This window comes from Dendronephthya gigantea, unplaced genomic scaffold (genome assembly GCF_004324835.1).
Source record: "Dendronephthya gigantea isolate DGI-Jeju-01 unplaced genomic scaffold, DenGig_1.0 000005F, whole genome shotgun sequence".
Lineage (NCBI taxonomy): Eukaryota > Metazoa > Cnidaria > Anthozoa > Malacalcyonacea > Nephtheidae > Dendronephthya > Dendronephthya gigantea.
The window spans coordinates 2,032,084-2,050,047 of record NW_021163015.1 but is presented as its reverse complement, the minus strand read 5'-3'; the positions used below and the strand labels follow the sequence as shown (position 1 = coordinate 2,050,047).

General features: G+C 35.7%; 2 protein-coding genes and 1 long non-coding RNA gene across 3 annotated transcripts in view; 2 read left to right on the top strand and 1 right to left on the bottom strand.

Annotated features, from left to right (window-relative positions):
- The window catches only part of LOC114515890 (sushi, von Willebrand factor type A, EGF and pentraxin domain-containing protein 1-like), a 36,494-nt gene that overhangs the window by 14,574 nt on the left and 3,956 nt on the right, over nucleotides 1-17,964 (top strand). Inside the window, exons 3-6 of the mRNA XM_028535209.1 lie at nucleotides 15,391-15,507; nucleotides 15,589-15,705; nucleotides 15,982-16,368; nucleotides 16,957-17,208. Coding sequence (XP_028391010.1) covers nucleotides 15,391-15,507; nucleotides 15,589-15,705; nucleotides 15,982-16,368; nucleotides 16,957-17,208 — 873 coding nt within the window. The remainder of the gene's footprint in view (nucleotides 1-15,390; nucleotides 15,508-15,588; nucleotides 15,706-15,981; nucleotides 16,369-16,956; nucleotides 17,209-17,964) is intronic.
- Nucleotides 5,870-7,229, bottom strand: LOC114516350. The gene is made up of 4 exons (XR_003686290.1): nucleotides 7,092-7,229; nucleotides 6,519-6,663; nucleotides 6,344-6,403; nucleotides 5,870-5,995 (listed from the first exon to the last, which is right to left on the bottom strand). It is a non-coding gene; the product is annotated as an uncharacterized LOC114516350 (long non-coding RNA).
- On the top strand, nucleotides 10,615-12,949 carry LOC114516341 (fibrinogen C domain-containing protein 1-B-like). Its single transcript, XM_028535787.1, has 3 exons — nucleotides 10,615-10,914; nucleotides 11,091-11,474; nucleotides 12,502-12,949. The coding sequence occupies exons 1-3, from the start codon at nucleotides 10,689-10,691 to the stop codon at nucleotides 12,756-12,758; spliced, it is 867 nt and encodes a 288-aa protein (XP_028391588.1). The 5' UTR covers nucleotides 10,615-10,688; the 3' UTR covers nucleotides 12,759-12,949.

Below are 17,964 nucleotides of genomic sequence, written 5' to 3'. Positions count from 1 at the left end.
GTGGAGCCCATATCAGCCTTATATAAAGAAGATCTAGAATTTTATGATGATGTCGAATATATGTAAATACATACTATACTTGGAGGGTGAGCTTACTAAACATGTTGTGAAGATGTAACATTCTTATACAATGTGGGTAAAACTGACCCCTGTCTTTAGAATTAAAAAACATAAATAAAGTCGCTGTCAAATTTCATTTGGAAGGTGAGCTTACTAAACATGTTGTGAAGATGTAACATTCTTATACAATGTGGGTAAAACTGACCCCTGTCTTAAAAGTTAAAAAACGTAAATAAAGTCGGTGTCAAATTTCATTTGGAGGGTGAGCTTACTAAACATCTTGTGAAGATGTAACATTCTTATACAATGTGGGTAAAACTGACCCCTGTCTTTAGAATTAAAAAACATAAATAAAGTCGGTGTCAAATTTCATTTGGAGGGTGAGCTTACTAAACATGTTGTGAAGATGTAACATTCTTATACAATGTGGGTAAAACTGACCCCTGTGTTTAGAATTAAAAAACATAAATAAAGTCGGTGTCAAATTTCATTTGGAGGGTGAGCTTACTAAACATGTTGTGAAGATGTAACATTCTTATACAATGTGGGTAAAACTGACCCCTGTCTTAAAAGTTAAAAAACGTAAAATAAAGTCGGTATCAAATTTCATTTGGAGGGTGAGCTTACTAAACATGTTGTGAAGATGTAACATTCTTATACAATGTGGGTAAAACTGACCCCTGTCTTAAAAGTTAAAAAACGTAAATAAAGTCGGTGTCAAATTTCATTTGGAGGGTGAGCTTACTAAACATGTTGTGAAGATGTAACATTCTTATACAATGTGGGTAAAACTGACCCCTGTCTTAAAGTTAAAAAACGTAAATAAAGTCGGTGTCAAATTTCATTTGGAGGGTGAGCTTAAACATCTTGTGAAGATGTAACATTCTTATACAATGTGGGTAAAACTGACCCCTGTCTTTAGAATTAAAAAACAAAATAAAGTCGGTGTCAAATTTCATTTGGAGGGTGAGCTTACTAAACATGTTGTGAAGATGTAACATTCTTATACAATGTGGGTAAAACCGACCCCTATCTTAAAGTTAAAAAACGTAAATAAAGTCGGTATCAAATTTCATTTGGAGGGTGAGCTTACTAAAGATGTTGTGAAGATGTAACATTCTTATACAATGTGGGTAAAACTGACCCCTATCTTAAAAGTTAAAAAACGTAAATAAAGTCGGTATCAAATTTCATTTGGAGGGTGAGCTTACTAAACATGTTGTGAAGATGTAACATTCTTATACAATGTGGGTAAAACTGACCCCTATCTTAAAAGTTAAAAAACGTAAATAAAGTCGGTGTCAAATTTCATTTGGAGGGTGAGCTTACTAAACATGTTGTGAAGATGTAACATTCTTATACAATGTGGGTAAAACTGACCCCTGTCTTAAAAGTTAAAAAACGTAAATAAAGTCGGTGTCAAATTTCATTTGGAGGGTGAGCTTACTAAACATCTTGTGAAGATGTAACATTCTTATACAATGTGGGTAAAACTGACCCCTGTCTTTAGAATTAAAAAACATAAATAAAGTCGGTGTCAAATTTCATTTGGAGGGTGAGCTTACTAAACATGTTGTGAAGATGTAACATTCTTATACAATGTGGGTAAAACCGACCCCTATCTTAAAAGTTAAAAAACGTAAATAAAGTCGGTATCAAATTTCATTTGGAGGGTGAGCTTACTAAAGATGTTGTGAAGATGTAACATTCTTATACAATGTGGGTAAAACTGACCCCTATCTTAAAAGTTAAAAAACGTAAATAAAGTCGGTATCAAATTTCATTTGGAGGGTGAGCTTACTAAACATGTTGTGAAGATGTAACATTCTTATACAATGTGGGTAAAACTGACCCCTGTCTTTAGAATTAAAAAACGTAAATAAAGTCGTTATCAAATTTCATTTGGAGGGTGAGCTTACTAGGGATGTTGTGAAGATGTAACATTCTTATACAATGTGGGTAAAACTGACCCCTGTCTTTAGAATTAAAAAACATAAATAAAGTCGGTTGTCAAATTTCATTTGGAGGGTGAGCTTACTAAACATGTTGTGAAGATGTAACATTCTTATACAATGTGGGTAAAACTGACCCCTGTCTTTAGAATTAAAAAACATAAATAAAGTCGGTGTCAAATTTCATTTGGAGGGTGAGCTTACTAAACATGTTGTGAAGATGTAACATTCTTATACAATGTGGGTAAAACCGACCCCTATCTTAAAGTTAAAAAACGTAAATAAAGTCGGTATCAAATTTCATTTGGAGGGTGAGCTTACTAAAGATGTTGTGAAGATGTAACATTCTTATACAATGTGGGTAAAACGACCCCTATCTTAAAAGTTAAAAAACGTAAATAAAGTCGGTATCAAATTTCATTTGGAGGGTGAGCTTACTAAACATGTTGTGAAGATGTAACATTCTTATACAATGTGGGTAAAACTGACCCTGTCTTTAGAATTAAAAAACGTAAATAAAGTCGTTATCAAATTTCATTTGGAGGGTGAGCTTACTACATGTTGTGAAGATGTAACATTCTTATACAATGTGGGTAAAACTGACCCCTGTCTTTAGAATTAAAAAACATAAATAAAGTCGTGTCAAATTTCATTTGGAGGGTGAGCTTACTAAACATGTTGTGAAGATGTAACATTCTTATACAATGTGGGTAAAACTGACCCCTGTCTTTAGAATTAAAAAACATAAATAAAGTCGGTGTCAAATTTCATTTGGAGGGTGAGCTTACTAAACATGTTGTGAAGATGTAACATTCTTATACAATGTGGGTAAAACTGACCCCTGTCTTAAAAGTTAAAAAACGTAAATAAAGTCGGTGTCAAATTTCATTTGAAGAATCGTAATTAAAATGTTACGAAGTGAAATTTAAGACAGTAATATGAAATATTTGGGAAATAAGAAACCTTTTTTTAAACCTGATATGCGCGTATAGTATTACTTTGCTCTTGTGTTGCGAAAACAAAGCCAAAAGGCAAAGATTCCCGAGGTGTATTTTCGTTATTTGTCATTTATAGCCATTCTATAGCCATTCTATAGTCATTTTTGGCCATTCTAGAGCGTCTGTTCTAGATCACTCAGTTATTCAGGGATAGTTTGTTATCAGTTCGAGACATTAATTTCAAGGTAAACGAGACTGTAATTTCTATAAGCATATAGTTCTACATTTTATATCAATATTCACACTCCGTATTACTTATTACGCGAATTTGTTTGTTTGTAGAGCCCTATGATGGGAAGAAATAAGTTCAGAAGAAATATGACATGTTTTCCCTCGAAGGTCAGATCAGATTTGCCAATGAGAATTGCAATTTTGGTATTCATATTGGTACAAATTTTCACGACGTGGTAGTTGCCATAGCTTGTTCCTTTTTTTTCTTTGCGCAAGGAGTGACCACATGCTGCAGCTATGACGCTATAACTTATATGGGGCGATTGCTATTTCATTATTACATATACAAACAAAAATGGCTCGTTTCCCTAGAATTGCGCTACGAAAATATAATTAAATCGTGAATGAAATCTTTGAAGCACAGCATGATACTATAGTTAAAGAATAACTACCTACTTAGTACAGTTGGTGATACATTGATGAAAGAAGGGGCGTGTATGAAGATGTATTGAGACTAGTGTATATCACAGTATATACAGGGCTAATTTTAACAAATTTTAACTTTAAATAGTAAAGGTCTTTGAATGAAGGCCCTTTCCTTCCTACCTACTGAAAGTATGAAATATTTCTACGCTCTTACCACTCTTGATATCTTCATATTTTTAACCTAAATAATTCCGAATAATTTATAGAGAAAAGACGGTGTCTGTCGAATTTCAACCTGCCCCCAGTATGGAAATTACATGAAACGCTTGGATAATCATCTGTCAGTATTCCATAAGGGTACAACTAGGGCAATGAACGACAGCCTACCTCACCCGGGCGCTTACAAAAGTGCTTATTTGGAAAATCTTCGACAAGGAAAAACAAATTATGTCATTGCTAATCTTGGAAAAAGTAAAGACCTCAGTGACGGAAAAATTTCAGCCAGAAAATCAAGTGTTCCCAGCACATCAAGTGTCGCCAGCACATCAAGTTCCTCTACACATAAAAAATGTATTGTAAAAAGGCGTTTGTTTTCCAAACAAAGTACGTCTACAAAGCAAAAGTTTGTTAAAAGAGGCAATTTTGAATTAAAATTCAGAAGTAAAATTGCAACAGCATCTGAGGACCAAATGAATCAGAATTCTTCCGACCAATTGGTTTCGCTTGAATCATCGAATAATTTCATTGGGGAATGGTGTGCTCATACTCTAAGATTTTTGATCCACAATACTTACTCGTTCAAACTTGGATCTTTACTATCTTTTATAAGAGAAAATCAATCATTGGAAGACTATCACAAAACCAAACTATGCAAAGATGTGTTTGGCGAAGTGCCATTAGATTTTCTAAAGGCCCTAAATTACCACAGAAGGCCGTTAAACAGCTACTTTCAGCGATTAAGATGTCTTCCAAACATAAGTCAGAAGACTGTGGATCTATGCATGGCTTGTGAGACAACAGGTGGCAAATGTGTGTGTCCAGAACTAGACACAGCCTTTTTTATTTTCTGCAGAAAACCCTGTTTAAAGGAAAGGTTTGACTGCAAGAAATGCAGTAACTGGGCGATTCATACACACGTGTGCTTTGATTTTTTCTCATGCACCGTGTGTGACAAATATTACTCTAGCACAAAACCGAACTGTGGAAAATATATGTTTAAATATATCGATATAAATTTGTAACCTGAAACCTTCCGATATTTAATTTTTGCATTTATATATATATATATATATTGCATTTAATAAATACTGCATTTTCGGTATTTATCGTGATAAATGACTGAAGCACATGATATATATTGAGAAAATATTTAAACTGGAGTCTATGAAGTACATGAGTCTACGATGAACCAACCAGAGCCCGAGCTAGAAGCCTTATTGGGGGAGGGGAGTGCATGTGTATTCATATCATTCGTTTTATGCCAAACTGATCATGAATACTATACATGATTATATCTCCCCCCCCCAATTAAGCAATCTAGCAACGGCCCTGGTACCAATTGACTATAATAATTAACCCTGTTACCCTGATAAAAAATTTGACATCATTTCCATTCGCAAGTATTTTCATTACGTAGTTTACCTAAAACTCCTTCGATCGCAAATCTAAATTGTTTTGGTAACTTAAAATTTTCAGTAGCTGCTTCCTCTATTGAAAAATATAATGGTCCATGAGCAGAACGAATAAGGTTCTTACCCGTAATAATGTCACTATGCAAGAATGTGTATGTGTCATCATCTACAAGATCCAACCACTGACCCCGTATTTTGGCCGAGGATACACACTTGGCTATACGCAATGGCTTATCATTCGTACGAAACAGCCAAAATCTTTCTTCTGCAGTCGTGTGTACAGGTAAAACTATGTTTTCAACCTGTCTTGAATGTTGCATGTTATGTCCAACTGCTAACCATGCATCAGGTGAAAAATAACCTTCACACAAACCATATAAGTTTGCCTTCTCTTCATCACTTAAATGCAAATCAACCACCTCAATCTCCTCCTCCATAATTCGCTTCTCAGAATCGGCCAGCACCCTTTGCGCAGCATCTTCTCCAGCAATTTTTACTAGTAAAGGTTTCACAACATTTACAGTTCCTTGTAAATCACCATTGTTACCAGAAACTGCAGTCGGGTAAACATTCAATGGTTCGTTGAGAGTTGGATCTTCAATGATGAATTTTTTTTTGTCTGCAGCCTCCATGATTTTCTTTAGTTGCAAGGAACCATAGTTATATGGTTTCTTAAAAGAAATATCTTCAGGGAGACCAACAACTCTGAATCCACATTTCGAGTACGGCACCCGGCAGCTCTTTCCAACCGCTTCACCTTAAATTTAGAAATAATTCTGATGTTGTAAACATTTACAATATACTTTTCGGTTATCCAGTCTAGCTCTTATGAATCATCTCATGAATCATTATAGTATATTGCTAATAATTGCGCAAACCACTGATCATCGGGTGAAGTATGTATTCATCAAAGTTTAGTTGTACTGTAATAGATTCTTCAGGGCTGGTTGTATAAGAAGATGGTTAACCTTTTAACCTACGATTTACCTACGCAACCTATACAACCAGCTGTGATTGTTAAGTTACAGTATTTGCAGCCCTTTAAAGTTTAAAAACACATTACCGGTAGCAGTTGTGAACAATTTTCTGACAAAAAAAGACTTACTGTATTTCTTGTTAAAGAGATCTTGCACATCATTTCTGCGGTACTTCTTAACAGAACTACCTAAGGTCATGTCATTGGTACTTTAGTTATAAACATAGAATCCCATTGGAATTGCTCTAAAATTGTCACAAGTCTTAAATAAAATTATTTTACCAGTGACCTGTAGAGAACTTACCAAAATACTCACGAAATTTTATGCCAATATCGGGGTTGCAAGATAAAAAATGATTTCCTTCATTGGATCCCAGTTGGAAAACAGTGCCTTCATTGTTGATCATCAAAGATGAAGTCTGGCAGCCCAAATCCTCCAGTATCCTGATCTATGGATAAACACACATCTAATGATCACATAATGATTGCCCTGTTTAATTTTTGTTCAACTTACAGTTTAACTATTGCACTGGCCAGTTTGGTAGTGTGGGGCTTTTTTGTCATTAATCATGCTATTTATCATACCATTATGATGTATATGTTTCTTTATCTATTTTGGCACTAAACTAAGGGAAATACTAATCTCTGTATGGTGCCTTAGAAAGCCAGGTGCTCTTATTTCTTGTCCTAACCCTACATTAACCTGTGTTATTCTCATTTAGCCAGATCCACAGTAGCCAAGCTTACCTGTTACTAACATAGAAAATTCTAGAAACCAAGATAAATGATAGCAAAAGAATGGGATGGGAGACCTAGTGCTCAACTATTCTAATTTAACAATATTACAAGTGCCAAACCAAATAAAGGTTTCCGCTACCTCCTCGACTAGCTTTTTGCAGTGTCTTTCAATAAGCTTTCTCTTTTGCTCATCATCCAACACTTTTATATCAACTGAGCTAAGGGCTTTAGCAGTTTCACCATATTTCTTTTTTTCATCCTCATTTTGCAAATTCCACCTTTCTGCAGCTAGTTTATTCTTTCAGTATTAGACAAGCCTTTACACTCATCTAAATTAACACAGATATAAAAACTATTTTAGATACACAAAAAACCACATCAACCAACATTTTTGAAGAACTGTTTTTTCATCTCATCCAATAAGAGAAAACTCAATATGATGACTATACATTTTGCCTAATATTTAGTTCAATTGTTTTTTCATTTTAGAAATTTGAGCAGCATATTAGCTACTAAATAACATTTAGACATTCAACCCTTGTTTTGTAATCTTTCCAACTCAATTACCATTTCAATGTATTGAATATAATTATGAAGACTTCCTCTCTATTGAAGCCTTATTATAGGGCAAGTGAACACACATGACAGGGCAAAAATTAGGTTTAGGAGATACCATACCAAGATATAATTTGATTGTTAATGCCTGACCTAGCTCCATGCAATAAATATTGTTAATTTCAAAAATTAAATAAAGACAATTTCACTAACCAGACTTGAAAAACTCACTGCAAAATACATTGTATGAATGTGGTCCTTTTATGTGTTTGGCCCTCTTCAATGTAGATGTTTCATCAAAGGTTTGGCTGGTTGAAGGTTGTTTCCTTTTTTGGTTACCAATCCATTTCTAGGAATAAGCAATATACAGTGTAGTACACATATAAAATTGTAACCAATATATAATAATATAGTATACAGTAATTAGAAGGAGCACAACAACACAATTTTGAAGTACAAGCATAAAATCTTATTTATAGTTATTAAGCAATTCAAACAACTTTTTAAATAAACACTGTTTATGCATGTTACACTTTAATATATCTATTGAAAAAGACACTCTGGTTAATTCTTTAAGATGCACAGATAATCTGGGTTTACCTTAACTTGCGTTTTCGTCAGGCCCGTTTCTTGCGTAGCTTGATCGACTTTGCTGTCATATAAATGACCTGTTCCAACCATTCCATTACCATATAATCGCTCCAGAACGATTCTTTGAGCATCCGTAATACGATTTCTTTGACGTTTTGACGGTTCCATATTTTAAATGTCGAAATATATCAAAATAATACTAAAATTCTATCGAAGTGCAGTCGCGACGAGTGAACAAATTAGCATACACACAAATGCGCATAGAAAAGCACCGTTTATTGGATCAAACGTATTTGACCTTTGCCCTTTGCGCATAGCTGGCCATTGAATGATTTAGATGATCATTTGGCCTGGGTTAGACCTGCACTTCTCAATTGAGAAATCTTGGGTTACAGCCGCTGAGAATATGTGACACGGGTGGTTTATTATGTTTGCCCTGGAGAGAAATGATAGCGTCTGTTGTTTCCTACCATAAAGCTAGCCAAACCTGGCAGCTATAAGTACAATGAGATAAGTCTGGAATCATAAAACACCAGATATCTATATACTGATATAAAGCACCCCGGGTAGTTAGTGTACTGGCTATACTGATTGCTAGGAGTTGGTAAGCTTGATAATCATTAATATTTTTCGTATATTTTACTATACGCAAACGGCTTACTTTTTAATTTTTAGCGCGTTCAATTGTTCAAATGTATTTCACTTTGAACTGCTGGTAATCAACGTCTTAATGCTATCGATATGACCCGTCTCTTCCTAAGTATAAACGTCGGTAGATTTCAATCTTACATTCTCATCATCATCTCTTTATTGTTAACAATACTTCAATTTCCTAACCAGCATCAAAATTTGATCACCATGCACATAACTTCAGCAGTGATGGCAGTATTACTTCACGACCAAAGGCAAAGATTTGGTGCATTATAGACGTCAATGACATTTCATGCGCCGAATCGAATGCAAAGACTTTAAAATTAATTATTAAATTTAGCTTATTTTGTTTAAATTCTTTAAACAAAGATTTTAGCTTATTAACATTAGGTTCGGCACATGAAAAGTTCGAAATCTGAAATGGGCCTTAACACGCTAATTGGGGAGGAAATACCGTATTTCTAAAGGACATACCCTACTTCTAAAGAGCGCCCCTCCCCCGTATGAGCGCTAGCGCCGCGCAGTAAATGCGGCGCTTAAACGACACATAATCTCATTTATTGAATACGCCATTGTTAAATCGGTCTTCAGAATTTTCACAAGGCGCAGATCAGTCTTGACGGCAGAGAACTTTGCTGTTACAACAAGGCCAATTTCTCTCCTTCTATTTCCAGTGACTTGTGGCAGTGGTTTGTTTTCCGTAAAATGTCGAGATGCCCGCAGTCAAAATGTGGAAATTTAGCGACATTTCAAATTTTAAATCTTTTTGTTTAACGTTCTTGCCACAATTAATATTTTTTTACAGAGCGCCGTCCCCTATTGAGCGCCGCCCCCGAATGAGCGCCGCATTTGAGGTTCTAAAAATTTAAAGAGCACCGCGAAGCTCAAACCAGTCAATACGGTATTTGTACGTCACTGCTTAACTTGATTAAATTCTCATTTATTTTCTCAACTTTGGATCTGGCTTATAATACCTTTTTAATTTGTGGAACAACCTTTCAAAAGATCTAAGATCCCGACCTAAGCCTATACATCTTCTATCCCCCCCCCCCTACTAAGGAATCACTCTCATTACTGTCCACCGAGGTGTAGAACAGATCGATATAAGAATAGTTTTATCCCTAGGACGTGTTCAATTTTTAAAATGTTAATAAAATTAACTATTATATATTTATTATTGTATACCCAAGAACCTTTTTTTACTCAATATTTAAAACTTTTACTTAAAACTTTCAATATTTAATAATATTTGTAATTAATATTCGTAATCTAATCCTTATTCCGGTTGATTGTAAACATATTACAATTAACCTCCAGGTGCTATAAACCTTTAAACTATTATCAATATCGTATTTGTATTTATAACCTTCGTCTCAAGTACCGACACTTCTTCATGCTTCCTGTATGGTGCTTATGTACTGTATGTCGTCTTGTAAACGTACGTTTCTAGCTAGCACGATGAACAGGAAGAAACATCTTTCAGACAGACTCCAGATGATGATGATAAGGATACATTTAAACCAGACGCAATAATTCCATTCAATTCCAGCATCAGCACTTAAATAAAAGCGTTTTGTTTCACGTTTGCATGATGTCTTCATAACAGGTAATCCGACACGGAAGAAAATTCTTTAAATGCTGAAAGCAATGTTTCTGTACACGTTTAAAAGTCTAGTTTGTGTTTTCTGGATGTTTCCTGATTCCTGAAGTATGAATTATGAACCTAAACAAAGAAGTGATTATACTCTGTCGTGCATTGCACGCCGCGTTCTTCCTTAACTCAAGGAAGAGGAAAGTCAAAGGAGACCAAAGTTCATTTCCTCACGCACACAGCTTGGGTATAAATTGACCAGAGCTTGACTCTGTTCTCAATCAGATCGAGTTAGTCGAGTTGGTTTCTACTCAGTGGACGGATAATTGAGAACTTCGAGACCTAACAATGTTGAGAATTGCTCTGGTTGTGATTCTGTTCCAGGTTGTTCTGCAATCTGTTATTACAGAAGCACTTTGCTGTGATGATATCAGATCTGATATAAAAAATCGTACCCTCGCTTACAACTTATTGTGTTCAAAAAAAGATCCAAAGCTTGAATCATGCTGTGGTGTCATAGAACAGGAAATTCAAAGGCATAAACTGGCGCTCAAAATACTGTGTCCAAACAACGGTAACGTTGCGATTCTGTTTAGTTTTGCTACGATTTGAAGATCAGCCGGACTTATCTAAATTTAATTGACATATAGAAACCGACCGTTGTTTGTCCCATTGGACAATCAACGCGACTGAGTCAATCTAACCGCTACACATACACCTGTGCATCTATATATCTATATATATTTACAGTTACAAGAAAAAGTTGTGCTGATCTCTATAAATCTGGAGAAAACAAAGATGGTATGTATACTATTGATCCTGATGGCCTGGGATCTTTCAAAGTCAGATGTGATATGAACACAGACGGGGGTGGCTGGACAGTGTTCCAAAGAAGACAAGATGGAAGTCAAAATTTCTATCGTGGATGGTCAGACTATAAAGCAGGCTTTGGTAATCTTAACGGCGAGTTCTGGTTGGGCCTTGATAAAATACAACGTTTAACCAAATCTGGTCAAAATGTTTTAAGAGTTGATTTGATGGATTTCAATGGCGCTGAACGTTACGCTAAATATGGAACGTTTAGGGTGTCTGATGAGTCAAACAAATACAGATTGACTATTGGCAAATATTCAGGTAAACCACATGCACGTTCTGCCTAAATTTAGATTCGCGACACTCGAAGACACTTAGGACAGGATGAAAATTAATCTCTTTGTTTTCAGTGAAAATTGAATATATAATTCATTATTTTCAGTATATCCCATAACCCCGTGCGTCCGGGGTAGCAAATGTGTTTATTATGAAGAGTAACAAGTTTGAGATAAAAAACATCAACTGGAATAAAGTTTCACTATAAATTCGTCAGAAGGAAAACAATCGGTTTGCGGCACGTTTGGGATTGAAAGATTTAGTGAAAATAGTTATGAAGGAAATTAATTTTTAGGCTAAATTTTACAACGTGACTAGTCCTATAACGACTCTGCGTGAAATAAAACCTCCTGTTACCCCATTATAATAGCATTAGTACAGAGATAGAGTTTGTGTAGCGTTAAGAATTATGGTTTTAAAGATTAATACAGTTTATAGCATTAGATATTAAGATAAAAAATAACATTAAATACCTTCTGGGCGTAACATGGATGGAAACATGAGATTATTTAAGACAAGACTAGGAAAGTTGCAGAAAAGGAAAATTAGGTTCTATGCGGATGCAATTCAAGAGCAGAGTCCTCACTACCACTCCACGGAAAACTTTGCTTGTGGGATATGAAACACTTCACAATTGATTCACAGTCATCACAGATATAACAAGCTATAACCAAAGCTATTCATAGACAGTACTTCATACTTTCGGTATAACAGTGTTCTACAGTTCAAAAAGTTAAACCAAATATATAAACTATTTTTTACCCTTCGTACCCGTCACCTCGTCCTTGCTCGATCTTTAATTAAGATTATTTCCATCCATTTTAACTTCCCACCTTGATAATAATGGAGTGAGATGAAGAATAAAATCCTAAATTTCGTATATTATTTTTTCATGACTTCGCCAGAACGAGGTTCTCAATAGACGTAGGCTAGAGAAGTTGGTGTTCTTAGAGAAAATTTTTTTTGTTTAAAATGCTATTCATTGAGGAAATTTTTACTATTTTCGTTAAAGGTGACGCAGGTGATCCTCTTACTCATCACAATCAAATGAAGTTCACTACCAAGGATAGCGACAATGATGTTTGGGGTAGTAATTGTGCTACGAGATTCAAAGGAGGTTGGTGGTACAAGAGGTGTCATTATTCCAACCTCAATGGCCTGTACCTGGGTGCAGGTAAGAATAATGCCAGCGGAATAAACTGGTACCATTGGAAAAGATGGTATTCGTTGAAAAAGACGACGATGAAAATTCGTCCAAACCAGTTTTAAAATAAAGAGGAGCTTTAGAAGAGACTAGTTTTGCGGTGAAGAACATGAAGTTTAATGTTTGTACCAAACTATAATATGTTTTAGTAATAGTGTTATAGACGGGATATAATTAATTATATTATGCACGAAGGGGAAGTTACGGTTGCACGTCACGTGGTTGCCAAACGGAAACGTTGACACTTCAAAAATGCACAATAGTTGTTGATTATATAACGAGTTGACTGACTGGTAGAATGAGATTGTAGATGTTGAATAGATTGTTAATGACTTAGTACGCAGAATATAAATAGCAGAATCTAAACTTGTCGTTGTGCTGATTATATCTTATAACATATGAGCTGTTTCCATGCATACGGCTTCGACGATCCTGCTCGTAAAAGGTTTGAAAGACAGCATCCATAAGGAATAGCTAATGAGGCCACACGTCGTTTTACTTGTACACAATGTCTTCGTTTATCCCAAAGTAAATAACCGGAAGCCCGCATAGAAATATTTAAATGCTGACGTTGAAGGGAAGCTGAAAGCAATGTTTCTATACACGTTTAGGAAAAACAGGACGTGCAATATAGCGAATGCACGATAGACTACTGAATGATTCTAACTCCTTCGCAGTCCCTAAATAAGACACATATTACTGATATTTAAAGATCGGTGGCCAGGAAAAATTCCTAATGTTTACTCGCAGGCTATGCCGACGCGGCCATTATGACTTCTCGTTCGCGTAACATCAAAGCGACTGGGGACAAGTCAGATTATCCCACTCACATTCCAGAATCATCACACGATGACACGAAGCGTATAGCGTATGTTGTGTCCTAAAGTTAAGCTAACCAAAGCTAGCCGCTATTATAAGTGCAACAAGATAATATGGAATCATACAAATAATTTTAGATCTATATTGACTTTCAAGGTACTAGACAAATGCAGGTTTGGCGGCATAGTATGGGTGCTATCTTGTATAGCAATGAGTTTATCGGCTATATTGTTCTCATATAAAAATATGATGTATATACATCAAGAAAATGATGTCAATATTGTCAATCATGGGTTTATCGGCTGTATGCTTCTTATATGACCTTATTCACAGAAAACAACTAAGGATATGGGTATTGTAAGTGTAATTTGATATGCAGGAACAGAAGATCGAAATATTCAGAACAGGGATGCCATTTCTTTCTGCTTTTACACACTTACACAAATTATGCATATAGATTAAGGGGATGAACCTTTATTGTTCAGTCTACAGGCATGCTTTCACGAGTTTATCGGCTATAATATGGTTTAACTCATATGACTGTGACGGTAAACAAATAAGGTATGGACTATGTACTATGGACTATAGCCGTAGGTATTCAATACTATTTTCGGCGCACAACATCACCGCAATTAAACACTTAATTGGGGAACAGTCAACTAACTCCATTAGTGACAAGACTGAAATAATAGGAGATTTAAAAAAATAGGGGTAAAAAAAAGGGATATAAAAAAGGGGATATAAAATAGAGGATGTAAATTTAAAACTCTCTCATCCACTGATCCGGTTCCGCATCTGGTGTTAGCTTACAAAGACGAAGTAACCTATTTAGTACATGATGATTGATGTAGTCTACATCATTAATTGCTGTTACTCGCAACCTTCGTTCGGCACTAAGATTGACTTCTACATACAATCTAGTCTTATCAGTTTTATTGTTGTTATGTTGAACAAATTGAAATTGATTAACTTATATATTTGTTTTATTGATGTTTAAGTATTAATTAACATAAGTAGTTTTCAACTACATTCAGTCGGTTCTTCATTTTTGCTGTTAAATTATGTATCTTTGGCAGCAATTTTTCCTTCTGATAAGAACTTCTAGTATGGTGAATGTACGATTGAATTAATGATTTCTTTGTTTTAGCTCATGCCGAAAAAAAGATACGCCGGAAACGCAAACTGAGATATAAATAGTGAAGGCATGCAAGCCCGCCGGAGAAGAGCAAAGTTCATTTCCTCTGTGCACGCAGCTTTGGTATAAATTGACCCGAGCTTGATTCTGTTCTCAGTCAGCCCTTCTCAAGTTGATCGAGTTGGCTTCCACTTGGACGGATAATTAAGAATTTCAAGACCTAACAATGTTGAGAATTGCTCTGGTTGTGATTCTGTTTCAGGTTGTTCTGCAAACTATTTGCACAGAAGGACTTTGGTGTGATGATATCAGATCTGATATAAAAAATCGTACCCTTGCTTACAACTTATTGTGTTCAAGGCAACACGATCCGCAGCTTGGATCATGCTGTCGTGTCATAGAACGGAACATTCGCAGGCGTAAATTGGCGCTCAAAATACTGTGTCCAAACAACGGTAAGGTTGCGATTTTGTTTAGTTATGCTACGATTTGAAGATCAGCCAGACTAACTTAAATTAAATTGACATACATAAACCGACCGTTGCAAGTCAAACCCGTGCGGTCCTAATGCTGTTTGTGTCAGTAACACTTACCACTACACATGCACGTGTAAACCTGGTTATACTGGTCCAGGATTCAACTGTACAAGTAAGAGAAAATAGCAAACTTTCATATTATCGCTTAAGATTTTGAAAATGTTTCTTTCTAAAACAACTAAAACAACCTTTGTTGTGTTCTACCAGAGATCGACCCTTGCTCGTCCAATCCTTGCGGCTTCAATGCTATATGCACCAGCCATTCAACTTACTACACATGCACCTGTAAACCTGGTTATACTGGTCCAGGAACCAATTGTACAAGTAAGAGAAAATAACAAACTTTCATGTTCTTTTACGATGATATGTCTAAAACAATTTATAACATTTGTTGTATTATTTCAGAGATCGACCCTTGCTTGTCCAATCCTTGCGATGTCAACGCTGTTTGTGTCAGTAACACTTACAAGTACACATGCACCTGTAAACCTGGTTATACTGGTCCAGGAACCAATTGTAAAGGTGCGTAAAACTTGGCAACTTTCTCTTATAAACAAGAAAATCTACAGGCAGGATGTCATAATTATTATTTACAATTGTAAAAACATTAGTTCGCTAGTTTTTGCTTTTGTTGCGTTCCGGTGGAAAAATAAACCCTGTGAACAGCATGGCTTGAATCAAAGAAACCCGCCTAGGATATCGCTGTGAAGGAAAATAGTTTGACTAAGGGAAAGACTTCAATGTTTTGTTATTGAAATGACTATTCTGATATTTTGTAACATTTTTCCGTTTGCGCAGTTATTTCGGGAAAAAGTTGTGCTGATCTCTATAAATTAGGAGTGAGGCAAGATGGCGTATATACCATCAATCCTGATGGCCTGGGATCGTTTCAAGTCAGATGTGATATGAGCAAAGACGGGGGTGGCTGGACCGTGTTTCAAAGAAGACAAGATGGAAGTCAAGATTTCTACCTTGGATGGTCAGACTATAAAGCAGGCTTTGGTGATCTTGACGGCGAGTTCTGGTTGGGTCTTGATAAAATACATCGTTTAACCAAATCAGGGCAAAATGTTTTACGAGTTGATTTGATGGATTTCAATGGCGCCGAGGCCTACGCTAAATATGAAAGCTTTAGTGTGGCTGATGAATCAGACAAATACAGATTGACTATTGGCAATTATTCAGGTAAACCACATGCACGCTCTGCCTTAATTTAGATTCTCAGCTGTTGAACTTATCTCTACATACACGCGACGCTCAAAGACGGGATGAATCTCTTTGTTTTCAATAAAAATTAAATATATAATTCATTATTTTATTAATAATAAAATAATTCATTTATTACTACCACTCCACGGAAAACTTTGCTTGTGGGATAGAAACACTTCACAATTGATTCACAGTCATCACAGATATAACAAGCTACAACCAAAGCTATTCATAGACAGTACTTCATACTTTCGGTATAACAGTGTTCTACAGTTCAAAAAGTTAAACTAAATATATAAACTATTTTTTACCCTTCGTACCCGACACCTCGTCCTTGCTCGATCTTTAATAAAGATTATTTCCATCCATTTTAACTTCCCACCTTGATAATAATGGAGTGAGATTCAGAAGGAAATCCTGAATTTCGCATATTATTTTTTCATGGCTTCGCCAGAATGAGGTTCTCAATAGACGTAGGCTAGAGAAGTTGGTGTTCTTAGAGAAGTTTTTTTGCTTTAAAATGATATTCATGCACTGAAGAAGTTTTTATTATTTTCTACAAAGGTGACGCAGGTGATTCTCTGGCTTATCAAAATCAAATGAAGTTCTCTACCAAGGATAGCGACAATGATGCTTGGAGTAAGGATTGTGCTACGACCTACAAAGGAGCTTGGTGGTACAAGGGCTGTCATTATTCCAACCTCAATGGCCTGTACCTGGGTGCAGGTCAGATTAGTCACACTGGAATAAAATGGCACTGGTGGCACAGTCATTCAATGAAAAAGACAATGATGAAAATTCGTCCAAACAAGTTTTAAAAGCTTCAGGAGAGACTTGAGGAGCTTGAGAGGCGACTTTTGGCGGTGAAGAACATCAAGTTTGATGTTTCTACCAAACTATAATATGTTTTATTAATAGTGTTATATTGACGGGATATAATTAATTTTATCATATACACAAGCGCTAGATATGAGGTATATATGCTGTAATTTTATTGGTTGGCTACTAGACAGATATTATCTCAAATCTGTCTAGTAGAGAAAATAAACAAAATGGCTGAAAGATTTGGGGAGTTGAGTGAAATAGAAATCCAAGCTTTAGTTGATAATAGCACACCAAAATGCACCGAAAGGGCGACAAAGTTTGTGTATATAATAAGCTCATATACGACTCTAGTTCGCAGAATAACTTTTAAATATTATGCACAAAGGGGAGGTTACGGTTGCACGTGGTTGCCAAACGGAAACGTTGACACTTCGCACAATGCAAAATGCACAATAATGCACTACAAGATTTAATTCATAACTTGGTACGCAGAATATAAATTGCAGTATCTAAACTTGTCGTTGTGCTGATTACATCTTTTATTAACATATGAGCAGCTCCCCATGCATACGGCTTCGACGATCCTGCTCGTAAAAGGTTTGAAAGACAGCATTCATAAGCAATAGCTAATGAGGCCATAATGAACTGAAAGATAAATTACACGTTTGCAACTGTTTATTGAAGTCGCATTTGAACAATATCAGAATGCTCAGCAATAGCTAAGCAAACCTAATTCCCTAGGACACA

What these genes read in the sequence shown, in the direction of transcription:
- LOC114516341 (XM_028535787.1), top strand. Translation starts at nt 10,689, where the DNA reads ATGTTGAGAATTGCTCTGGTTGTGATTCTGTTCCAGGTTGTTCTGCAA. An exon ending in AATACTGTGTCCAAACAACG is followed by an intron (nt 10,915 to 11,090) that starts GTAACGTTGCGA and finishes ATATATTTACAG; the next exon opens with TTACAAGAAAAAGTTGTGCT. An exon ending in GACTATTGGCAAATATTCAG is followed by an intron (nt 11,475 to 12,501) that starts GTAAACCACATG and finishes TTTTCGTTAAAG; the next exon opens with GTGACGCAGGTGATCCTCTT.